Below are 25,462 nucleotides of genomic sequence, written 5' to 3' on the forward strand. Positions count from 1 at the left end.
CAAACAGCCGCAGATCGATCCTTCTGAGAGTCAGCCGCTGACAGGACAGAGCGTTGAAATCATCTATATTATTATTTATATTATTATTATCAACAGTTTACGCACCACGTGCATTACGGCATGACGTCAGCAGGCGGCGGCAGAACCCTCGCGTTTGAACCACAGCGGTGCAGCTGTGCGGTCTGTCGGCTTATCGAGCTCGTGTTTGGGTGCGTTGCAGCTTCAGCTGAGCCTCCACAGTCGGAGACGCTCTTCGGGAACAAACAGCCGGCGGACACTCGGAGGTCTGAGTTTCTTCGGAGCTTCTTCTTTATTTTTGTCGTTAAGGCTAATCTCGTTAGCTTATGCCTGCGTCGTTACCATGGTGACGCTCCGAGGCAGAGGGGACGCGGACCGGAGAAACGGGCCGAGCACGAGCACCGGGACCCCGGCACGATCTGAGATAAAGACCCGGAGGAGGAAGAACGCTCCCCGGACTCAAGAGTCCGGACGGTCCGATGTGAGTGTGTCCGTGTTCGGTGTGTAAGGTTCAACTCACGGCGACGTTTAAATGACCGTCAGTTTAACCGGAGGGAGGAAAACGTTAAAGTGACCGGGAGAGGACCGGGGGCAGCTTTTCAAACTTATTTTGGTAAAAATCAGTAAACAGGTGGAGTTTCCTCCTGGTCTCACTCGCTGCTTTAACGAGCTTTAGTAAAAGTCCGGTAATAAATAAAAACCCTGTGTTTAAAGATGGCCGCCGAGTGAGAGCGAAGCTTAGTCTCTGAGAACGAAATGCGTTTAAAAAAACAAATGTATAAATTACATCTCAAAGAAAAGTAACCGTATTTTTATCATTATTATTATAAATATTAAAAAAAAACCTTCCAGATATTTTCATTAGTGTTCGGGTTTAAATCGGAAACTAAACGTTTTTTAATTACGCTGCAGATATTTTACTAGTTTATTCTGAGATCAGCCGCTTGTTTTGTTTTTCTTAACTTTACATCGGCCTCATGTAAACCACTGTAAGGTCACATGGTGCAGCAGGCTCCCTGGTCATGTGACAGGTGTAAAATACCCCTCTGGTCTTTAGCTGCAGTCGTGTGACGCTCACTGAGTGTAAATGTCTGTGATCACGCGTGTATCACTTGTAGTGCTGTAGGCGCCTCCAAATGAGTGCGAGTGACCCGACCTCTCACATCTTCCTCAGGTATGTAAATCTGAGGATGAGGAGCAGAACCTCACCGATTCCGAAACACCCGAGGATGAAGATGAGAAAGCAGCAGGAAGCGTCATCAGGTCAGACAAAAGTCACCAGTGTTTTACTGAGCATGCTCAGAGCTAAAATGATGAGCTGGGCGATTACATTTCATCATGGCACCTGTGTCGGCGTGCAGGAGGAACTGCGCTCAGAAACAATCCAACTGCAGGCCACAGGACACAGATGTGAACGGTGCTTTTAAACCGGCTCTAACTGTGGTTCAGGAGTCAGTGTGTGACGTGAATCTTTCATTTTACTGTCACTGACGTTGGTTTTGTGTTGGCAGGAAATCTCAGCGGCTCCAGAAGCGTTCAGGTGAGAAAAACAACGCTAGCAGGAAGACGTGAAAGGTCTCAGAGTTCACACTGTGCACTTTATTAAACTTTACACACCAAGACAGGAAAACATCTCACACAGGAACAGTGCAAGACCACAAAGTGGTCCATTATTTTTCCAGCTGCAGAACAAAGCATTTCTCTGATATTTATTTATGTAAGAGCATCATTCAAAGTCCTGATATTTTATATGTTTATGAGGGGAAACTGTTTTAATATGTATTTAAAATATGCTGAGCTTCAGTGGTGGTTTTACCCATCAGTGCTGTGTACCTGCACGTCTCTAATATTATGACTTCATATTGAAGATGCATTGGACACAACATTAGAAACACCTCTTAATGTAAAACAGTCCAGCATCAGCTGGAAACACGAGCTCAGGAATTAAAGGTTGTAGTTTCTCCCCCGTGTGTGCGTGTGTGTGTGTGCGTGTGCGTGTGTGTGTGTGTGCGTGTGTGTGTGTGTGTGTGCGTGCGCATGTCAGGCGGCCGGCTGAGGAGAAGCACGAGGCTGACCAAAGTGACGAGCAGGTACGAGGCCTCCAACATGTTCGATGGCATCAGCACCAAGTAAGAAAATCCTCCTGACATGTGAGGTGATGGACGTGCAGTAAAAGCAGTGACGTAGAAACTGAGATGAGTTCAGGTTATGATGCCATCAATGACACTTTGATTGTTAACACTGAGACAGCCAAAGAAAGAAGCACACAGAACAACAGCTCTGTGTTTGATCGTCCCTGCTGGGATTCACAGATGTCTTTGATACATTAAAAGTCTGAAGTTTAACCTGAGCAGCTCAGAGTGATGTGATGAATGAGGCCACATGTGGCCGTCCGCTGTGTTTGCACTGATCTTTATGCCACAAACCTGTACGATTGTGATAATACGGTAGATTGAATCGTGGTGACGTCCACGCTGTTCTCTCTGCAGCGCCGCCAGGTCGGTCCTGAACAGGATGGACAGCATGAAGAAGAAGAGGCGGCTCAGTAACAACAAGGAAGGAGTGAGTGGAGCCGTTAGACTGGATCAGTGACTATAAGTATTTATCCTGCCTGTTTGCACAAAGAAACGTCTCTCTGTTCAGTTCTCAGTTATTACAGGCAAAATCATTCCTCTGGACACGCTCGGGTAGAAGGACTGGACTGAGAATGAGTGACAAAGAAAACCTTTTTCAGACTTTTGGCTCATTGGAAGAAAAATATAAAGAAACGAGGGTCAGCACAGTACTGTAATTAAAGAGCTCACAGATGCTGATCTGTATAAGCGAGGACTCAAACCAGACGCTGTGTCAAGTATTTTCTGCCACAAGTCAGAGGTCATCAAAGGTCACGACCCCGTTGACCAGGAGTGACATCGGCCCAAACAGTGTGCTCAGATACAGACAGCTGTGCGCTGGTCACCAGCTGTTCTGGGGTCAGTGTGATCGTCTCCATCATCACAAACAGTCCGAGTCTTTTTCGTTCTTTAAGGATCAAATAGAAAACACTGAACAGAGGACATGTTTCCCTCACCCTAACCTTTTGGCATCATTACCCAGACTGCACTGCAACACAAACATCTAAGGCAGCTGCAGTGTTTATAAAGGCACACGCGTGTGTGCGCTTTGTGGCGTCACTGTTGCCGTGGAGCTGTGTTGTGTTTTGTTGTTAGGAGCTGTGTTTATGTTTTTACGCTGATAATCAACACTGAGAGTTTGTTTACATCCCGAGTCAGCTGTAAACCCTCAGCTGAGGCCGCCGTCTCGGTGGGCGCTGCCTCTCTTATCAGGTCTTTATGAGGGCGGTGGACCCGGCTGCACCCAGCCCCCCTCCCACTGCTCGCGGCTTGTGGGGAGGGGGCAGCGTCTATATCAGCTGGCACCATATTGGAAAGCAGCCGACAAGCACCAGCCCTTATTTTGTGCCCACATGTTCATATTTCCTCCTCACATGGAGTTTCTCCTGCTCTGAATGAGTAAAACAACGAGAGTCGTTGAGACGTTTGTAATCAGAGTGTGTGAAGTGTGGCGTGTGCTTTACATCCTGTCAGAGAACAACAGCAGGCTCGCAGATCTTCTGTCCCAGCCGTGGATGTTCACATCAGTCAGGTTTCTAATAATGAGTCTGTATGTGCAGTAATCCCAGTGAACCAAAAGCTTGCCTGAAACTCTGAGTTTGGTCAAGTTTTCTTCTACTCATGGATCTGTGTAATGTCTGAGTTGTCAGAGCTGTGACATCACACAGGCCCACAGCTCTGTGTCCACAGTGGGAGTTTGTGTTTATATTAGCGGTTCTGAAATGTTCCTCAGTAACGAGTTAACTGATCTGTGAAATGTCCAAAAACAGTCCCATCCCTCGTTGTCACGTTGGTCACTTTAATCAGGTGCATTACTTGGATAAACACAGGGATGATTAACTGATCGTTACACACCTAATAACTGATACATTTGCAGAAGATCTACTCTAAAGCCCAGAGGAGTAAAACACCAGTCCCACTGCGAGGAGAGCTCAGCGACAGCGAGGACAGCCGAGGTCAGTGCAGATGGTTAGGAGCAGAGGAATGATGACGAGAGGGAGACGTGGTGGTAAAAACGTCTTCTCTGGTGTCTCCAGGGGCGGGCTTTGACGAGGACAGCAGGAAGGCCGTAACAGCAGATGAAGACAGCAACTGCAGCGTCGGCCACAACGTTGATGCCAAACTGAGCCGAGCCTCGTCGCTGTACCAAGGCCCGACCAGCGGTCAGTACGCCGCTCCAAACACGCCGTCTGTACATGCTGAGTAATGCAATAAAAACCCTAAAAGACTACAAATCGGTGAACAACGGGTTCTTCAGGAGAAAAATAAAACCACACACTTGAAACGTACTGAAGCTCCAGCTCTGATGATTTTGTTTTCTCTGGTATCGATTAGACGTCCTGAGAGGAACCTTCCCGGTCAGCGCCTCCGGAGCGAACATGACCCGCAGAGCAGCCTTCAGGTCAGAGCGTGGACACGCCTTTCCTCTCTCCTTCAAATAAAGCAGGACACAGCTGAACGCTGAAGTATGATGTAGTCTGAAGCAGGTTGGCTACACAGGCTAAACCCTCGAAAACTCAAGTCACACTTTTTCTGCATTCTTGTTTTTATTAATTTTCCCTCACAAATGTTCCTGTATCTGTTTGATCCTGAGGGGCCACCATAGACTGACGTATAAACTGTGACATCACTGGCTTTTAAAACCTTTACAAACTTGCTTTTAAAGTCCTACGATTTCACCAAACTGGAGCTCAGCCCTGTTAGTGCTGTAACCTCAGCAGCCATGCTGTTGGTCAGCTGATGTCATCAAAAATGCTCCAGCAGCACAAACACAGTGCAGAGGTGGGTGATGTAAAATCACCGCCTTCACTACAGGAATAACAGATCTTATCATCATCACCAAAACTTCACCTGTTGGATGCTTCACCTTCATCCGTCACACTCAGGTCTCTGTTTCTTCCTGCAGACCCACTAAGAGCGCCTGGTCCAAACAGTCTGATGAAGACTCTGATGATGAAGAGGAGGAGGCCCCTGACAGGTCAGAGACAGCCAATCTGATTGGATCATCAAACCACTTCCTGATACATCGTCCATCATCAATGCTTTTAACTGTGAAGCACGAGGCGTATGGAGTAGATTAGATGTGGATTGCTGCCTGTCTTACTGAGACTTGTCTCTCGCTCTCAGCTGTCTCCCACTCAGCCTGCGTACCGGCAACCTTTTGGAAACCCGCAACGACAAGATGGCTGCAGGAGCGGGCCTGGCGGACATCGATCCCATGGCCATCGACCAATCTGTGAGATTAAACCTTAGATATGTTCTCCTGTGACCTCGTGTTTTACACATGATTCACAGAAAAATCTTCTCATTGTGTTGTTTTGTTCTCCACCTGATCCTGTTATATCCTTCCTTTCCTTCCTTCCTTCCTTCCTTCCTTCCTCAGGTGGGTTTTGACAGTATTGGGGGTCTGTCAGGTCACATCTCAGCTCTGAAGGAGATGGTCGTCTTCCCCCTTCTCTACCCTGAGGTCTTTGACAACTTCAAGATTCAGCCTCCCAGGTGACACACACACACGTCAGGTATTCATGTCTTGTGGGGACGTCTAATAGACGTCATGCGTTCCCTAGCCTTTTACCCTAACTTTAACCTAACTGTAACCCTGAGACTAAAATCCCTTCAAAGTCTTTGGTACCAGAATGTTGGTCCCCACAAGTATAGTAAACTTTCTATATTTGGTCCCCACAAAGATATGAATACACGCTTGTGTACCCCAGATTCTAAATATATAAAGAAACCTTCAGAGGTGAGTGATGCTTGATGCAGGGACATGATGAGTTTACCTTCTCACAAAGGTAAATGTGTGCTGTAGTAGTTACTGAGTCCTGCTGAGACTGAATGATGTGAGTGGGCCGAGGTCAAAGGTTGGACTTCATGTTTTTAAGACGGATTACACAGTGAACACGCTCCACCTGCGTCTCTCTGCAGAGGGTGTCTATTTTACGGCCCTCCCGGGACGGGGAAGACGCTGGTTGCACGGGCGTTGGCCAACGAGTGTAGCCACGGCAACAGGAAGGTGTCCTTCTTCATGAGGAAGGGAGCCGACGTCCTCAGCAAGTGGGTGGGCGAGTCAGAGCGGCAGCTGCGGCTGCTGTTTGAGCAGGTAAACGTTCACCTGAGTCATACTGAAGCAGGAAATATGATTTGAGTGAGTTTAATGAGTCTGAGCAGAGAGAAGCTGCTTCTGAGCAGACGCTGTGACCGATATCTGCATACATCCGTTTGTGTCAGCAGCACTTTAAACTCTGAGAGTGTCTGTGTTAGAAACTTTGAAATCAAACTCGTTAAACAAACCCTGTGAATTTAAATTCATTTAATTCATCGTGAACAGGTTTAAAGTGTGTGTGTGTGTGTGGGTGTGTGGGTGTGGGGTACTCAGGCGTATCGGATGCGTCCGTCCATCATCTTCTTCGATGAGATCGACGGTCTGGCTCCGGTCCGATCCAGCAGGCAGGACCAGATCCACAGGTCAGTTTCAGCTTCTCCACACGTGTCACCTCAGCGGTGTCAGAGTTTGAGGTTCAGTGTAACGGGTCAGAGGCGCCGCCGCCGCTGTAGATTGTTTGTAAACGTTTGTAAAGTTATTCCTGACACAAAGGAAACGTGTGCCAGACTAAATAAATGGAAATCCTCGCAGCTCCATCGTGTCGACGCTCCTCGCTCTGATGGACGGGCTCGACAGTCGAGGGGAGGTCGTCGTGATCGGAGCCACAAACCGGCTCGACTCCATCGACCCTGCGCTGCGGCGGCCCGGGCGCTTTGACCGCGAGTTCCTGTTCGGCCTTCCCGACAGAGAGGTGACTCTTTACTTTATTAGATTTTATATATTTTCAGCTGCATCCATCATCTCTGCAGTGTCAGTGTGGGCTGGTGTTAAAAAATCTACCAGCACGGTTGTGATGAAGGGAAGTGATTGTTTCAGGATCAGGATGTAAACGTGTTTGTTTCCGCTGTAAAGTTTTACTGTGGGAGTCGGAGGCTGCCTCTGCTGGAGCCTCTGCTGGACATCAGAGGAACTGCAGCAGGGACCTTAATTTAGGTGTGTGTGTGTTTCAGGCTCGTAAAGACATTCTGAAGATCCACACTCGGCAGTGGAAACCTCCTCCGTCTGAAGACTTTCTCGATGAACTGTCAGAAAAATGTGTCGGTGAGAAAAATGGCAGCAGCTTTTTTTGTCTCAGGAAAATGTAGTTATTTTTTTATTGGTAACCTGACTTCCTGAGCCTCTGTCGCTCTCAGGTTACTGCGGCGCTGATATCAGGGCGGTGTGCACCGAGGCGGCATTGTGCGCTCTGCGCCGACGCTACCCGCAGATCTACGGCACGTCCCAGAAGCTCCTGCTGGACGTCTCCTCCATCGCCGTCAGCAGCTGCGACTTTGCAGCAGCCCTGAAGAAGATGTCGCCCACCTCGCACCGCTCTGCCGCCTCCCCGGCCAAACCGCTGTCCCCTGTGGTCCACCTGCTTCTAGGCGGCGCCCTGCAAGAAATCCTCAATGCCCTGCAGAGGATGTTTCCACACGCTGAGGAGGGCATGAAGAGGAAGAGGGAACCAGGTGAGCCAGAGGTCAAAGTTCTGCTGTGTCTACACATCACTTCCTGTTTACAAACTTCCTGTTTCCTGTGTCAGACCTGACCTCGGGTATCGTCGATGACACTCTGATGTTTGACGAAGACGAGGGCCCCAGCATCTCCAAACCCTCCAAGAACAAAACCTTCCTGCACTTCTTCAGGTGAGCCTTTATCCACACCTGAGGGGCGTGACTATGAAGTGAATCACCATGGTAACAGAAGCCGAGTCTAAAGCTGGGTCAAAGCGCCACATTTTCACTGATTCCTGTGATCCGAGGTTAGATCCTGTGTGTTAAAGTGCAGTAAAGGTGCCGCAGCAAACACTGCGTTGCAGTATCGCAGGTATGATTTATACGTGTACGTGATTTATGTGTTCAACTGGTCATGTAGAAAGCAGGGATGGCCTCTATAAACACTGCGTGCTCTCATCGATTATCTCCCCCACGCTGCATTCTCTGATCCTCTCCCCCGACCTGTAGGAGTGCCGTCAAACAGCCGACGTCTCACCGCCCCAGGATCTTGCTGGCAGGTCGTCCTGGCGCTGGTCAAACCTCCCACCTGGCCCCCGCCATCCTGCACGCTTTGGAGCGTTTCACCGTCCACAGCCTGGACTCAGCGGTGCTGTTTGGTGTCAGCAGCACCTCGCCAGAGGAAGCCTGTGCACAGGTGACTCCTCCAGACATGTGCATCTACAGGTCGACACGCATGTGCACACAAACACAAACACACTTCATAAAAACTTCATTTAATCATTTTAGAAGTGTTAACAGGCGGCTCTGTGGTTCTTTCTGACTCTGTAATGTTTTTAATTATTTAAAGCAGCCTGTCTGTGCCGGACAGTCTCAGGATGTGAACTTTGACCTTTCCCCTGATCAGGTGTTCTGTGAGGCCAAGCGGACATCTCCCAGCATCCTCTACATACCGCACATCCAGCAGTGGTGGGACACTGCGGGGCCGGCACTGAGGGCATCCTTCCTCAGCCTGCTGGGCAGCATCCCGTCCTTCTCCCCCATCCTCCTCCTCGCCACCTGCAGCGTGTCCTTCCAGCAGCTGGACCCAGAGGTGAGGACTGAAGCTTTATCTTTCCTTTGTCCCTCAGCTGTGTCCCTGTGCGTGGAGGTTTTACAGGTTTTTATCTTCGATGCTGTGCTGCTCCCAGATCCAGAGCCTGTTTCGGGAGGACTACGGGGAGGTCTACGTCCTCAGAGTTCCCACCCAGCAGGAGAGGACCAGCTTCTTCCAGGATCTCATTCTGAACCAGGCGGCCGAGGCCCCTCCCTCTAAGAGAAAAACATGTGTGTGACTCCGCCTTCATGCTGCGGTTGTTAAGCCCAGAGTGTGATAGATCGCTCACTCTTTCCTCCTCCTCCTCTCTCAGTATCTCAGGCAATGGAGGTCCTCCCCCTAGCTCCACCGCCGCCTCCTCGCAAAATGTCGGCGCAAGAGCACCTCCGCCTGGAGGAGCAGGAGGAGGACGTGCTGCGAGAGCTCCGTCTCTTCCTGCGAAACATCACCGAGCGCCTGTCTCTGGACCGCCGCTTCAAAGCCTTCACCAAACCGGTCGACATCGAGGAGGTGAGAGTTTGAGAGAAAGACACGCCGACATCTGCCGCTCAGTTTTAAGGTCGTGAATAATTAAACAAACGGAATCGGATCAGTTCACGCCTTCCTCCCAGCTCCACGCCGTACATGTTATTAAAAAGCGTGCAGCAGATTCAGTGCAGGTTGATGAGGTCAGATGGCAAGACCAGACTCACGGGTCAGCAGTCGTCTTAGCTGAGCCCGGTTCTGTCGGAGGTTTCTTCCTGTTAAAAGGGAGTTTTTCCTTCCCGCTGTCGCCACAGTGCTTGTTCATGAGGTCGTCTGACTGTGGGCTGTTCTGTTTTCTTTATATTATTGTAGGGTTTGTATCTTATCAGATAAAGCACCTTGAGGCAACTGTGATTTAGTGATATATAGATAAAAGTGAATAGAATGTTGGAACAAATCCACACATTCAGCATTCACTAAATCAGATTTTAGTTTCCCATCAGCACGCGGAGCAAACGTCAGAAATGTTGACTACAATCACGTCAGACCGCAGCCACACGCCGACACTGTGCATGACATCATGATTGGCCTGTTTCCTGTTCTGACTGTTGATTGGCTCATTGGTGTCAGGGGAAGGCCAACCAGGGGTTTATAAAACGGAAACAACGCTGCCGCTCTCGCCTGTTCGATCTGTGAATCAGCCCAGAGTATTTGTCTCTGCTGCCCCCGAGTGGCCAAACCAAACACCATCAGCAGAAACCCTCCTTCCTCTCCTCCAGGTCCCCGACTATCTGATGGTGATTAAGAAGCCCATGGACCTCTCCACCCTGCTCACCAACATCGACCAGCACAAGTACGTCACCGTCGGCGAGTTCATGGCGGACGCTGACTTCATCTGGAAGAACGCTCTGGAGTACAACCCGGACAGCGACCCCATGGGTGAGACGACATCACCCGTGACCGTTCTCTTAGTTTGTCCTCTGCCCCACAGTCTCCTTCCTTTTCTTAAGTTTCTTCTTCTTCTGCTGTCTGTATGAGACAGACGGAGCAGGCGTCTCCAGGTGGAAACATTTCCACAATGGGCGGGGCTATAAGTTCAGCTGTTGGGTGGGGGAAAAAAAAAAATCCTTTTCTGTTTGTCTGCGTCTGTTTGAGGAGAGACGAACTAAACAGAAGCAGATTTCTCAGCTGGACTCACCTGTGGAGAGGTGATAAAAAACCTGTTTGTTTTACTGTGTGTGTGTGTGTGTGTGTGTGTGTGTGTGTGTGTGTGTGTGTGTGTGTGTGTGTGTGTGTGTGTGTGTGTGTGTGTGTGTGTGTGTGTGTGTGTGTGTGCCAGATCGCAACATCCGTCACCGAGCGTGCGCCCTGAAGGACACGGTCCGCGCCATCATCAGAGACGAGCTGGACGAAGACTTCGAGAGAGTCTGCGAGGAGATCAGAGAGTCGCGCATCCACAGAGGTGAAACTCAGCCAGATGTTCACGCCTCATCCAGCTGCTGCTAACAGTGTACTGTCAAACTTTATATTAAGACTTTTATTTTGGTGACAGCTCTGATGGTGGCCAACCCGCAGGAGGCCGATGGCGTCTGCAGCTCGGCGTTCTCCAGAAACACTCTCCAACGTAAGTTCACCCCTGAACTGAAACAGCACGGGGCGGCTCAGAGTCTCTGCGCACTGTTAGTCACAGACGTCAGCAGCTGCTTAACAAAACTGTTAGAAATATGAGTGACGTGAGAGCAAACCAGCAGACATCACATCAGGTCTGATCACCGTCAGCGTGTGCACCAGTGAGCCGTCAACCACCCGTCAGGTTCTCCTCAGCCACTGTTAGTAGTGCTGATAAGCCCCGCCCCTACTTTTAATTGGTCCGTGAGAGAGAAGTGACAGTTGATGAGTGCACCAGTTTCACTTCCTGTTTCAGAGTCTGGACTCGCGTACCAAACATTAGGACATCAGGCTGCTCCAAAAATATTCTTCAGAAGTTCTCAAAACTCAGCTGCTTTCACAAAATGCCAAAAAGATGACATTTAAATCACAAAAACAGTCGATTTTATAAGATTGTAACCATCAAACTTTATAAAAACCTCAAGTAATGAATCAGTTTTAAAGTCGTCTGTCAGCCAGCGAGCTGATTCTCCTCGTCTGTGGATCTACAGAAATGTGTTTTTTCTTTGGGATCGCCTCCTCAGAGCAGCTTTTAGATCAAATGAGAGTAAAACAGAAGTCGTCATGTTAACGATGGATTCACAGACTCGCAGCAGGACTGAGGCTCCGGGTTCGTCTCACGCTGTGAAACGTCTGATGAACAGAGAGCTTGGCGCTTCTTTCGGCTGCTGCAGCAAAAAGCTGCTTTTAAAAACGTCTCAGTGAAAGCGAAAGCAGCGAGAGCAGGAAGCCACAGTGTTTGCTCAAACGTGAGAGCCGCAGGGCAGGCGAGGACAGGAAGAGGCAGAGAGGACGAGAAGTGACCTTTCTCTCTAATGACCTTTACTCTTCCTCCTCCCCGCTCCACCCCCACCCCCACTTCTGTTTTCCAGCTCGTAAGAAGAAACGTTACAGACGGCCCCGAAAGTCCAAGTGGAGCACCGGCGTCATTAAGAAACCTAAGAAGAAGAAGAAGGAGGAGGAGCCACCAGTCCCATCCTCCTCCTCTTCCTCCTTCACCTCCCTCTCCTCCATGTCCAGTAAGTTCAGCTCTGAGTCGAGTGCGGAGGAGGTCAGAGCTGCTGGACGGCGAGCGGTGAACGGGTCTGCTGGTGCTGGCTCGTCCAGCCCATCAGAGAGCAGTGACGGCGGCCTGAGTGGGTTCCATCGCACCCCAAACCGCATCACAAGATCCCACAACGGAGTCCTCACGAACGGGTATCACCGCCACACCGAGCCGGTTCATCGCCAGCTGGCTGATGGCGTACCTGTAGGCGTGCGTCGAACCCGCTCATCAAAGACCCTCCCAGGCCCGGAGACCGTGCTGAACGGCCAGACCGCGGACAGCTTAGGTCTGTGCGCGTGAGCACGAGCAGTGCGAGCGCCTCGCTGTACTAACCGACTCACTGGACCGCTTCAGAGCGCAGCCGCTGCCGATCGAGCTTCTACAGGCCGCCGCTTCACGCTACGAGGCTCCGCAGCGCTCCGGGCATCGAGCAGGAGGAGCGTGTGAGGTGTCAGAGCCGGCTGCTTTAGTCTGAATGAAACGCACTGCAGGAGCGCTAACGCGGCTCTGTGGTTCAGCACACACTGTAAATACCACACACACACACACACAGAGCGGAGCTTTGCATCTGTAAATCTGATGGCTGCATCACGCCAATCAGACCTGACCTGTTAGCTTCCGCCTCCAGGTGTGAGAACACTGCAGTTCCTCTGACGCGGCGCTGAGTGGTGTTTTTTAAATTATCTGACCAATAACACGGCTGCTGTGTGTGTGTGTGTGTTGCAGCTTTCTAACAAATCAGAATATTAATCCCAAAGGAAATGATGTCTACCGTTAGCTGAAAACTCCACAGTCATTTCTTTTTGCCATAACCTGGTTGATTCCAGCTGTGAAGGCATAGAGTTGGCTGTTTGTGGAAGGCACTGCAGGGTAATGCCCTCTTCCTCTGCTTGTCTTCCTCCTCAGAGAAGAGCGAACAGTCTGAGTCGAGGGCCAACAAGGCTGCTTTGGAGCAGGTGTTGAGTCGGGACAGGCCGGAGCAGCAGGAAGAAACTCCACCGCTGATCGTCGATCGCAACAAACTGAAGGTGAGTCCCAGCTCGCCTCTTTAAGGGGCTCAGACTGAATAAAACGTGACGCTGTGTTCATTAGAGCCAGCGTTCATCAGTGAGCAGATCCTGGATCAGCGTGAAGAGAATAACCTTCACACTGTACTCAGTGTGACCGTAAACCCATCAACGCAGAGTTAACAAGGTCACAGACACAGCTGGAGCCCCCTGCTGGCTGTTAACGTAACTGCAGATTTACATGTCCAGCTTCGTTTCACTCTTCATACCTGGATGGTCCGTCTGAGTTTACATACAGAGTGAAGTATACTTGACAAACATGAGGAACAAGAAGCTGCGGCTGTCCTGCTTTACCGGTCAGACGCCTTGAGTTTGTCCTTTTACGATGAGGAGGAAGCTCTTCATCGTCTCCGTCTGCTCTCAGCGAGTCGTCAGGAAGCTGAACATGAAGGAATCTGCTCACGTCTGACTGGAGGAAGCAGTCTGCTCACATCTTCAGTCTGCAGCACCAACGGTTGAAGAGCTGCTTTCAGACCGGAAACAAACAGGAAGTCGCACAGCATCCCCTCCCCCACCCCAGCAGCCAGTAATGAATAAAGCAGGGGCCGTGGGCCCCACGGGCCTCTGCAGGCACCACCTCAAACCGGTTTCTGTTTTCCAGGAGCTCCTGAGGAGAGCCGTGGCGAAGACGGATGGCGCAGAGGTGGAGCCACTGGAGAAGCTTTACGCCCGGCTCGCTCAGTGCATCTACCGACACAGAGACAACTGCAACAAGGCAGAGCTGCTGCAGGTACGACGCCCACAGAGACCCAGAGGGCGCTCATGTGACCTCAGTATAAATAACTGATTACAGTAGCTACTTTATCAGGTACCAGCCTCCAGCCTGCAGCGCACAGACACCAACAGCACATTTTCAGTTTTCTCACTTTTGCTTTCCAGGAAATGAAGACAGAAATCGATCGATTCTCCTGACCTCCAGCAGCTCGACTTCAATAAACCTCAGTGTTCAAACAAACGCGTCGTTCATTCGTCAGGAATCGTTCAGTTTCTCCTCTCAGGTGTGCTTTATCGCAGTGCTTTTCAAACAGTAATACCATGTTTATCTCCATGCTGTTTGTCTGATGTCGCTTTAATAAAGTCTCTGTGAGCGTGAATGAAGCCGCCGTCTGTTTCCTGTTCAGCTGACCGCTGAAAGCCTGCACATGCGACTCCAGCACGAAACCACAGAATAAAACCATGAAAACATGCAGCTGGGGTCACAGGCCTCAGAAGAGTTGACAGAAATGCAGATGCTGGGAAACGTTAGTATCTGAGTGTTTACAGAGAGCTGGAAACAGTTTCAAGGGCTTCAGACTCAAAGAGCTTCTTTCAGTTTCTCACATGAATCCGTTAGTATTAAATAAAATAAATGATATTAGTGATTTGTAAGTAAGGCTAGAGTTCAGTGTATGATGGTGGATTTTCTCTCCTGTGTGTGTGTGATGGTACTTTTACTCTGAAAGTCGCAGCGCAGCCATGTGACGTAACCACAAAGGCTCTGCTCGTGCCCTCCATGCTCCTATATGTGTGTGTATATTTAAAAAATAAAAAATAATTAATGTCACACACTGACCTCAGCACGCTGACAGACGCTTCCGCTTTCTTCAAAATAAAGTCTTTTTATACATTGTTAGTGGTTTTTCGATGCCACGGTGAGCTGAGTGCTGATAAGTGATCGTCATTAGCTTTCATTTAAATATATTTTCTTAGTTTCCTTTCATCTACATTGCGCTTGCGCGTACTTTTATTTTGACTGAACACATCCCAGAATATGAAACGCTGTAAAACAAACTTATTGTTTTTACTTGGAAGAAAACACCACCCAGGGCTGGAGCCTGTGCCGGCTACCGCAGGGCGAGAGGCGGGGTGCACCTAGACGGGTAACCAGGCTGTCAGGAGCTAACACAGACGGACGACCGTTCACTCACACAGTCCACGTAGAATCACCAGGTATCCTAAACGCTTTGGACTGTGAGAGGAAGCCGGAGTACCTGGAGATAACTTCCACACAGAAAAGCTCAGAGGATTCAAACCCACATCCTAAACATTATTACACTAACTGAAATTTAAAATAAAAAATAACAAAGGATCATTTTTAAATGAAATATTTCTAATACTATTAGTGATATGTAAGAACAGCACCGCAGGTTGTAGGTTTTGTAAGATGTAATTAGTGTAATTTAACGTGTTTAAATGTGTTTCGTCGCTGTGGTTGTTGACTTCAACTACAGCTGTGAGTGTGTCAGTTACACAGTTACCCACACAGTTCATGTTACTGGCGTTTCTCGTGTTTGCGTTGATGCTCTTATTGCGAAAAGCTCAAACCGGATACATTTCTCGGCCGTTGCTCGCTTGTAGTGGCGGTATGAAAAATGGCCATCGTCAGATTCGGTGAACTATCGGACCCTTTTCACTTAAACGGTCCGTCTCATTAACAAAGCGCGACAGCGAGCAATGCGAGTCGGAGCGGCGACCGGCCCAAACCGGAGCTAGCCGGCGGTAGTTAGCATGTTCCCCGGCCGCTGGAGCGGCTCTGTGTCCGGCTGAAGCAGATGGGAGCCGCGGTGAAATCAAGCAAAAGGCGGAAGACTGCGTATCAACAGACACGGCTACAGCTAACTGTTCGCTCCGACATGCAGGAAAACGGAAACCGACAGTGCAGGTAAACACGCCCGGGCTCTCAGCAGGCTGCTAGCGGCGTCAGCTGGAGCCTGCTGCCCGCTGCAAGCAGCGGAGCGTCGGCTAGCACAGCGCGGAGCGGCGGGGCTAGCTAACGTTAGCGGGAGGATGTTCAGTGAGGACAGGGGAGATTCGTGGAGCTCTAACATGTTTACGTGTGTGCTGGGCAGGAAGTACACCGAGTGCGAGCCGAGCCCCCACACCGCCGAGGCAAGGTACTGAGTACTGCAATCAGTGCTGAGCAGAAGTATCAGAAGTACCTTCCCTGCAGGAAATGTATCTCTGACTGAAGTAGTACTGGTAACGGTTTGTAAACCGGTCCCCAAACTAAGGCCTGGGCCCCTCTGAAGGGTCACCAGGGATCATACGATGATTAATAAGAAAACAAAGGAGGACTTTGGACTAATCAATGATCCCGATCTGAAGCTATCAGCTGTTTACAGCTGTTTCAAAGGAATAAAGCACAGACTTAATTAAGTAGAGGCTACAGTCAAAGTAGGGCAGCAACAAGTGCAAATATTTACCTCAGAAATGCAGTACAGCAGCAGTATAAGATTAGGATATACTGCAGTAAAAGTTTATTTAGGTCTGCCACTGTACCAGACGCATCTCCAGGGTGCACAGTAGCAAAGTTACACTGGCTTTGGTGGAAAACTCCTTTTATTCTTTTATATCTCCCTGATGTCTCACAGTGAGCTGTAGGGTTAGTGGTCAGAGTTGTTACTCATGGAAAGGATCCTGTGATCATCCCCCACACTGGCACTATTTTAATTATGATGTTGTTGTTGTTGTTTTGTTTACAGTATTTAAAATCACGTGTGGTTTTCTGCATACTCTGCGTTATTGCCCCTAAATCCACGGCTGAAAGGAAAATGAAATCTTTAGGGTCACCATGTTTCTGCCCAAACAAAGTCAGGCAGCTAGGAGCCTGACATAAACAAACAGAAGAAGAAGCCATCAGCTGACACTGACTCAGGCTCCTCCCCTTTCACCGATGTTAGTAAAAAAACGAATTAAACCAAAACTGGGACTATTGGCAACTTCTGATTTTATTAACAGTTAATAAACAAAACTGTAGAAAGCAGCTGAGGAGACAGACCCAACCAAGACAGCTTCAACACCTCTGAGTTTGTTTGTGTACGGGGGACGGCGGGTTAATTAAGTGGTAATAGAAACACAGTCACGTGGTCAGTAACACCTGATATGTAATATGACAGAATAATGATAAAGACTTTAGGAGTTAAATTTATCATCTAAAGGATCCTGCTGTCATACACCAAAGCTGTCTGTAGCTGTAGTTATGAAGGTTTATGTGACTAAACTATTTAACGCTCATACATTTGCTGTTTATGCCCAAAATATTCGTTTAAGTAATTATTGCTGTCGTCAGTGTAAGCTAAAGCCTCGTTAAATTATATAATCCAGCAGTTTGCAAAGTTGGACAGACCATGTCAGCGTAGGCTGGCCGTACTTTTCACCATAGCTTACAGGACAATGTGCTGCCGTCTTCCTGACCTGCAACTCGGAGCAACAGAAAGATTATTTGTTGTTGTTTTTTGTGTGTCTGTTTTTTTTTGTTTTTTTTTTGTATCCTCTGAGAATCAGACTGATTTCTGCGGCGTGACACTGTTTGTGTTGCCCTCGTTGCCCTGTGGCTACCATGAGCAGTTGCTCTTCTGAGACAGGCTAGTTAACTAGTCAGAGCTGCGGAATAACGAGCTGTCGCCCTCCATCTTTGCTGTAAACGGACATTTTTTTGTGTGATGTGTTAACAAATGGATCGTTGAGTTTACGATACTGAGCGTGGTCGTGATCAAGCAATCATAGGAAGGATTCACTGATGGTGCTGGAACAGTTTAATAACTGATTTCATCAGCATGAACGTGTTTCAGCATTTACAGCATAATAATTGCACAGTTCATTTAAAAACATGTTACTTCACTGTATACAAAGCCTCTGACAGACAAGAGCGATGAAGGAGGATGAAGGTGGAGCGACCCGTACGTGATAATTTAACCCTTTAAGACCTACCATAGAACCAAGTCCGCCAGAGCTTATATTATCCGGTTGTTCAGTGATGACGCGACGAATCCTACTTCCGGGCCTAAAGTAGTCTGCGTTTAATATGGCTTTTGTGTTGTTAACATGTTTAATGTTATGTATTTTCTTCTATTTGATCTCAAAAAGCTCCTAAAACAGTCAGTGATCACTGTTGACCTCCCTCGGCTTTTATTACCGCTAATCATTTATTTAAGCTCAGTTTTTAAAACCTTACGATGTAACTACAGCCCAGCCCATGCAGCAGTATATGAATGACTAACCTCGTATTGTGGATGGATTATCTCAGTTGTTCTCCTGGCTGAAGTTTGGTCCTTTTACAGCATCCTGCTATGCGATTACATTTGTTCCTGACCACCGAGAACACTCACGTTAACTTTTATCCAGTGGAAAAAAAGTTAGCTTGTTTATATTATGCTAACATAGCTGTGTCGCTAGCGGTCACGTAGCACATCATTATATACCAGCTAGCCCAACTTCAGTAACCCTACAAACGTCACTGCTGTTTAGTTTTCTGTCTTCATTTATGTTGGAAGTGATAGCAGAGCTGTACGTTTTAATTTGTTTCCAAAACCCCGCAGTCAGGACATGCTATATTGTATTTAGATAGAAGCTAGCGAGCTAACTCCCTGCTAACTTCTAACTCTGTTAAATGTCATAAATTCTGTTTTCATGGATGCCTGGATGTTAAACTCAATTGTTACACCTGGTAGAGCAGAACGCTGATCATTTTATTAAAGATGAAAGACTTTAGACAGTTTTCAACTCTCAGTAATGCCATAGTGATCGTTTGATATATGGACCTGCAGCGGAGTTTAGACCCAGACACGGCTAGTGACGTCAGACTGAACAACCGGATATTTTTTACATGCTGTGGAGCCATTTTCGGGAGCATTTCAAGTTGCTATACATCAATACAACTGTTATAGCCCAAATTCTAATAATATGTATGCATTAAGTCCATAGTAACTACATAAAATGCAAAAAAGTGCAATAAACTACAAAAAATTGGAAATCGTTTTTGTTTTTTTTACATATATTTCTACTTGGAGAAATTTTAAATACAAAAAGTTGCAAACAGTAGTTTACAACAACAGGAAATTTATTTTGAGTGTCTTCATAGTTTTATTTTTGTGATACACCAATTTTTATATACTGCAGAAAAAATGAAAAACAATCCTATGATGCAAATTTGCAAAGAAAACAGCATCAAAATAAACTATTTCCAGCAGTGCAATTTGAGTTCTAAGCATCCCAGCAAGTATTCAGAAAAGCATAAAGTCAAACATGACTTTTAAAAACACCAGTATAGGCTTTTAAGGCCTACAAGTAAAAAACTACATTTTCCGCGAAAATGACGTCACTTCTAGTTTCGGGCAGGTAATGGCGGACATGCGATAGTTCGCACTGACGTCTTTTCCAATGTAGGAAGTGTTACGAACAGCTGATCGGATCGGCAAAGCGTGTTTCTGGAATATTATGTTTTGTTCCTGCAAGTGCTTTTTATGCAATTTTTGCAAAGCTTTATGTGGAAGGAAACTGTGACTTAGGACAAGCTGATGGCATAAGATGTAAGTACAACTCCTCCGGTTTCATATGCAAAAAATTACTGCGCTAGCTTACAGGTTCCGGTTCTACAGGGTTTTAAAAGTAGTTATGCAAAACGGAGCGTGCCCGCTCCGACCGGCTTTAAAGGGTTAACTGCTGATGTTTGATCTTAAAGAACAGGTGGCGTGATCGTGGGGATGTGCTCTGAGTAATGATGCATTTCTGTGCCACAGGGTTTAAAGACAGCGAAGGGAACATTTCGACTGGTGACCTCCTCCTTTATGGAGCCACGACAGGACGGCTTGAACTGAGTCGGCTCCAACACTCGGCTGAACGCGGCGCTCACCCAAACTCAGGATGGCGAGCAGGAGGAAGTCCACCATCCCCTGCATGGTTCCTCCCCGAGAAACTGTGGACTCGGACCAGGAGATGGAGGATGTAACAGGCGCGGCGGATCCAGAGGACAGCAACGGCGCGGCAACTGTCTCCTCAGAGGCTTCCGGCCTGCTGGAGGAGCGAGGAGAGGAGGCCGACGGCAGGCGTGACGTCGCGGCGTCGGACCCCTACCTGGACTTGAATGCAGCGGAGGGAGGCTACGAGTGCAAATACTGCAGCTTCCAGACGTCGGAGCTCAACCTGTTCACCATGCACGTGGACACGGAGCATCCCGACGTCGTCCTCAACACCTCCTATGTCTGCATGGAGTGTGACTACCACACCAAGAGGTACCACGCTCACACCACCTGACAGGAAGTGCGTTTATTTAAAAAGAAATGTGAAAGATTAAGAGCCAAAACAGTCCAGATCCAGGCCCTGAAGGCAGGTTAGAGTAACTGATAACACCCAACACACCAACACGTGTCAAAGTTCATCATCTTCAGACAGAAAAACGCCAACAGAGCGATTATGGCTCCACTCGTCCATTTTTAATGTTTCATTTTTAAACCTCCTGTAAATGCACAGCAGCAGTCCTTGTCCCAGCAAGCAGAAGGAAACAAAACTTTCATTCACTTCCTTAAAAAAAAACACACAAACACAGCAGAAAGAGCGATTTTTAATCTCAACAAAGAGACGATTAAAGAAATCACTGTTTTAATCCCTAATTTCAGGGCTGAAAGCTGCTACTCAGTGACGTTTACGCCAAGATGTAAAAATGATCTGTAACTGAGCATCAACACTGTGGACTTTACCATAGTTTGAGTTCTGAATCTCCTTTTTTGCTTTATTTACCCATGATCCTCTGCTTCCAGCTACGACACGCTGCTGGCCCACAACGCTCGGCTGCACCCGGGCGAGGACAACTTCACGCGGACGATGGTGAAGCGCAACAACGAGACCATCTTCCAGCAGACGGTGAACGACCTGACCTTCGACGGCAGCTTCGTCAAAGTGGAGGAGGACGAGGCGGAGGAGACGGCGCGCAGAGGCATCGCCTTCAGCAAGACGCCCATCATGAGGAACAAGAGCCGAGCTGAGCCCAAGAAGTTCACCGCCGCGCACAAGATGGCCGTCGACGATGTCATCAAAGTGGAAAGCGACGACGAGGATGACGACAAGGAGCCGCCTGCGCTGTCGCCCGCGCCGACGGCCCCCGCTACCGTCGCCCCTCGCCTCATCCCCATCACCGCGCCGCTGCAGGTCCAGGCCGTGCCGCAGAGCATCGTGGTGAACAGCCCCAACGTGCTGCAGATTAAAGGCGGGGCCTCCCCCGCTGGTGGCGGCGTGCTGCCTCCGGGGACGCTGGCGCAGGTTCTGTCAGCCCTGCAGAGCCAGCAGAACAGCACGCAGACGCAGCTCCTCATCCCCATCAGCAGCATCCCCACCTACAACGCAGCCATGGACAACAACGTCCTGCTGGTCAGCGCCTACAACAGGTAAGCACACCTGAGGTACACCTGAGGGGCGCCGCACACGTGGAACCGCCCACTGATTTTAGCTTTTTGTATATTTAATCACTGTCAGACAGTTGGCTCGCTCTTATTTTGAAAGGCCAGCTGTCGCTCATGCTTTATCTTATTTTACTGCACTTCTCTGTGCACCTGATGATACGAAAAAGCAGCCGACCCGCCCGGTTACTACACCCGCATTTACTGCATCAGTCACAGCTGGATGGAGGCTGGGTGGTAGCACAGACGGGTGGAGGTTACTGCTTTGCTCCACGAGCACACAGACGTGTTTCTTGGTGTGTAATCCCGCTGCCGTTTCAGTGTGCGTGCTTTTTGTGTCGCAGGTTTCCGTATCCCTCGGTGTCGGAGATCGTGGGCCTTTCGTCACAGACCAAGTTCAGCGAGGAGCAGATCAAAGTTTGGTTTTCTGCTCAGAGGCTCAAACACGGAGTCAGCTGGACGCCGGAGGAGGTGGGTGCTTCAGCAGACGCTCACACGCAGACTGACCGGCTGCAGTTAAACTTCCCGTCACGTCTGATGTTGTTCCAGTTACCACGCGAGAGTCTAATTTGATCAAATATCCTGAGTTTGTGTGCGAGCAGCCTGAAGGACGAGTCTCAGCAGGTCCCACAGCTCTGAAAGGCCACCAGAGGCTTCAAACTGAAAGTGGATTTTGCAGCAGAGGCTGTTCAGCAGTTTGTTTCAACGTGTCGCTGATGCTGCGTCTCCGGGTCCATCTGCAGTCAGCGTCAGCGACACGTTTCCTTCACAGTTTACAGATGAATCCTGGTAAAAGGAAGAATCTGCTCCTATGTCAGATTTACTCTCAGAGAAAAGCATCAGGAAACATTATTGTGCTGTTGAGTGTCACACTGTGTGAGTAGAAACTACATCATTAACTTCTTCCTGGGTCATTAAAAAAAGTGCTTGAGCACAAACGTGGTCCAGTTTTTAAGAACTGCAGTTATGAGTGTTTATTAACTGCTGCCAGACTCGTCAGGTCGCTTTATAAAACAGGTTTTTACAGGCCGTCACCGCCTCACTGATCACGTGACTCCCGGTCAGATTGTGTTGTGGCTGATGATGATGATTGTGGTTCAGTTTCCTGACAGGAAGTCGTTCTGGTTGTTTCGTAGATGTAGAATAAGTCTGTGGCTCTGAGGAAGCCTGAGGCAGGAACTTGAGCAGTTCTGAGAAACATCTTCACTGCAGCATCTAAACAATAACTCCCACAACTTTAATAACTTTAGAAAGTCGGTGATGTCACACCTTACCTTTGACCTTCTACTGCTCCTCTCTGCAGGTGGAGGAGGCGCGGAGGAAGAAGTTTAACGGCACAGTGCAGACCATCCCTCAGACCATCACCGTCATCCCCGCTAACATCGCTGCCACCACAAACGGCCTGCAGAACATCTTCCAGACGTGTCAGATCGTCGGTCAGCCGGGCCTCGTCCTCACTCAGGTGGCCGGGAACAGCGGCGCGGTCCCCGTCGCCTCTCCCATCACGCTGACGGTCGCGGGTGTCCCCGGCAGCCAGCCCAAAGCCGCCGAGCCGTCTACGTCCGAATCAAACGCCGAGATGTCGTCTTCGTCGGCCGGCGTGTCGCTCGGTCTGGACTCGACCACAAGCAAGCCGAAGAAGTCCAAAGAGCAGCTGGCAGAGCTGAAGGCGAGCTACAGCCGGCGGCAGTTCGCCACCGAGGCGGAGATCTCGCGCCTCATGCAGGTCACCAAACTCTCCAAGCGAGCGATAAAGAAGTGGTTCAGCGACACGCGCTACAACCAGAGGAACTCCAAGGACCACCACAGCCTGCTGCTGACGCAGGCCACGCCTGGCAGAGCCGCGGCCGGCGGCGGCCGAGGAGGAAGGAGCGGCGGCGGTGGCATCAGCATCAACGATAGCAACAACAGCGACAACACCTCCACCATCGTCATCGACTCCAGCGACGACGCCAGCGACTCCTCGCCGACCTCGGCCGGCGCTCCAGGCTCAGCCGGGTCCTCCAGCGACCTCCGCATTAAATTCCGCCACGCCTTCCCCGACTTCACGCCGCAGAAGTTCAAGGAAAAGACTCCGGAGCAGCTGCTCGTGCTGGAGGCCAGCTTCCAGAAGTCGGACACGCCCTCAGACGAGGAGCTGAGCCGGCTGCGGGCGGAGACGAAGCTGACGAGGCGCGAAGTAGACGCCTGGTTCACGGAGAGGAGGAAAATACCGTGGGCGGGTCAGTCGAAGGACAGCGACGCAGAGGGAGACGACGAGAAGGCGAAACCGGCCGCCGCGCCTTCGCCCTCGGCTCAGGAACGACAGGGCACGCCTCCCATCAGCAGGAAGTTGGTGAAGAAGACGCCGGAGCAGCTGCACATCCTGAAGAAGGCCTTCGTCCACTCGCAGTGGCCGACGCCCGAGGAGTACGACCAGATGGCGAAGGAGAGCGGGCTGCCGAGGACGTACATCGTAAACTGGTTCGGAGACACGCGCTACGCCTGCAAGAACAGCAACCTGAAGTGGTACTACCTCTACCAGAGCGGCAAGGTGCGCTCGCAGGAAACCTTTTTTGTGATGTAACACAAACGCCACGCTTCATCTCCTGGTAACATCTGACGTTTTTTTTTCTTGTTCCAGGTGGACGAGGCGTTGAACGGCGGCGCAAAGAGCCAGAAGAAGTCAAGGAAGCGTTTCCGTGGTTGGTCCAGGAGGACGCGCCGGCCGTATCCCTGCAAGCGCTCTCCACAGGGCGGCGACGGTGCCATCAAGGTGCGTTTTTAGAAAAAAAAGAAAAATTCCTACTCGGCTGGCCATCGTTGGGCGAGAGGCGGTACAACAGCCTGTCTCTGAACTGCTGGAGAGCAGCTGGAGAACTCGAGTATTCAGCTGGATTTTAGCAGGTCGTCTGCCAACCAGGGCGCTGGTTCGAGCCCCGGATCGTCCACATTTCACAGTCCAGCCTCTCCTGGACTCATTGTGTAGCAAATGTGAGGATTACAAGTGACTGAAGGTGATCTTTGTTCCTCCTGCAGGTGAAGTCCGGTAAGGCTTTTCTGAAGGAGTACTACCTCAAGCACCGAGCCCTGAGCGAGAAGGACCTGGACGAGCTGGTGGCAAAGTCCAGCATGAGCTACGAGCAGGTCAGAGACTGGTTCTCCGAGACCGCCAGGAGGGCGGAGGAGGGCACGGAGCTCTTCAGCGATGAGGAGGCGGAGGAAGAGGACGAGGAAGAGGAGGAGGAGGCGACGGCGGAGCACGCAGACAGCGAGGGAGAAATGGAGGTGAAAGAACAAGGAGAGGAGGCATCGGACGACGACTGCGTGGAGGAAGACGAGAAGGACGCAGAAGAGGAGGAGGATGAAGAGATCCAGGAGGGATCTGAAGGTTTCAGCCAATCACAGCCTCAGGCAGAAGAGCAGACGTGAGCAGACAGGTGAGAAATGTTTTCAGTTTTATTCCTTTTTTATTTCCAGAGATTCAGCAGAAACTAAAACCAGGAAAATTACCGCACAGTTTGCAGACGCGTGAGTCGACGAGCAGGTAGAAGCAGTTTCTGTTTCATGAAACCTTTTGTCCTCAGTCGACCCAACTACAGATAAGAAACAGATAAGAACCACAGCCTGTCAGCACAGGAGGAGCTGCCTGATATTACAGCTCCTGATTGGTTGAATCTGCTCTCTGCAGGGACATGTGCTGCAGTTCTGCTTCTACCAGCTTTGCCTCCTGACTTCAAATAGACTGAACTTTATTCATATAATAGTCGTTAACAGGAGACAGACTACATGGCCCGGTCTTTAACACTGCAGCTGTGCCACAGATTTGATGTTTGCTCCACTTTGCAGTGGTTGTTCAGGAGATTTCCATGTTTCTGTTTGATTTCTGAGCTTTGAACTGAATCCAGTGCAGTCAGTGTGTACAGCGCCGGCCCTCCTGTGGGTCCCTGTAGTCAGTGCACCGTAGGCACGTCCATGATTCTGATTGGTCAGATGCTGCAAACTTGGCCTCGGGTGAAGGTGCTGTTAGCCATCTCACCAAACCTGGGGCTGACTTCCTGAGTCACCTCCATGTGACGCTGTTGGGATAACAAGATGAATCCTGAATGACCCGGCGTGTTTCTCCGTAGTTACCTGCCTCTCTTCTCCCCACCTGTCCTTCCTCAGGTTTATCGTTGCTCCCCCCGCGCAGAGATGACAGAGGATGTGGTGTTTCTCAGTTGGTGGTTCGGGACCCAAAGATGGCTGCGGTAAGGTCAGATGGACATTCGCTTGTCGAGCGGTGGGTTGGAGCCTCGGAGGCTTTGGGTCGCGGTGCAGCTGAG

At 49.6% G+C, this 25,462-nt stretch overlaps 2 protein-coding genes across 3 annotated transcripts; both read left to right on the forward strand.

Annotated features, from left to right (window-relative positions):
* Positions 1 to 123: 123 nt before the first annotated feature.
* On the forward strand, positions 124 to 14,106 carry LOC113014266 (ATPase family AAA domain-containing protein 2-like). 2 transcript variants are annotated; one of them, XM_026155693.1, is made up of 28 exons: positions 124 to 499; positions 1,193 to 1,281; positions 1,530 to 1,558; positions 2,063 to 2,147; positions 2,508 to 2,580; positions 4,009 to 4,087; positions 4,169 to 4,294; positions 4,467 to 4,533; positions 5,038 to 5,109; positions 5,259 to 5,367; positions 5,515 to 5,630; positions 6,057 to 6,231; positions 6,493 to 6,596; positions 6,766 to 6,925; positions 7,185 to 7,275; positions 7,368 to 7,682; positions 7,757 to 7,859; positions 8,178 to 8,364; positions 8,575 to 8,760; positions 8,858 to 8,993; positions 9,077 to 9,273; positions 10,008 to 10,167; positions 10,568 to 10,690; positions 10,781 to 10,852; positions 11,769 to 12,227; positions 12,848 to 12,969; positions 13,610 to 13,738; positions 13,888 to 14,106. In XM_026155693.1, exons 1-28 carry the CDS (start codon positions 362 to 364, stop codon positions 13,918 to 13,920), a joined length of 3,735 nt encoding a protein of 1,244 aa, XP_026011478.1. In that variant the 5' UTR covers positions 124 to 361; the 3' UTR covers positions 13,921 to 14,106. The 2 variants fall into 2 exon arrangements, with proteins under 2 accessions (XP_026011478.1, XP_026011479.1); XM_026155694.1 differs by having other exon boundaries at positions 6,508 to 6,596.
* Positions 14,107 to 15,281: 1,175 nt separating this feature from the next.
* Positions 15,282 to 25,364, forward strand: LOC113014268 (zinc fingers and homeoboxes protein 1-like). Its single transcript, XM_026155695.1, has 8 exons — positions 15,282 to 15,649; positions 19,506 to 19,997; positions 20,523 to 21,146; positions 21,503 to 21,629; positions 22,462 to 23,691; positions 23,782 to 23,913; positions 24,177 to 24,577; positions 25,305 to 25,364. Exons 2-7 carry the CDS (start codon positions 19,630 to 19,632, stop codon positions 24,567 to 24,569), a joined length of 2,874 nt encoding a protein of 957 aa, XP_026011480.1. The 5' UTR covers positions 15,282 to 15,649; positions 19,506 to 19,629; the 3' UTR covers positions 24,570 to 24,577; positions 25,305 to 25,364.
* Positions 25,365 to 25,462: the final 98 nt, after the last annotated feature.

This window comes from Astatotilapia calliptera, chromosome 22 (genome assembly GCF_900246225.1).
Source record: "Astatotilapia calliptera chromosome 22, fAstCal1.2, whole genome shotgun sequence".
Lineage (NCBI taxonomy): Eukaryota > Metazoa > Chordata > Actinopteri > Cichliformes > Cichlidae > Astatotilapia > Astatotilapia calliptera.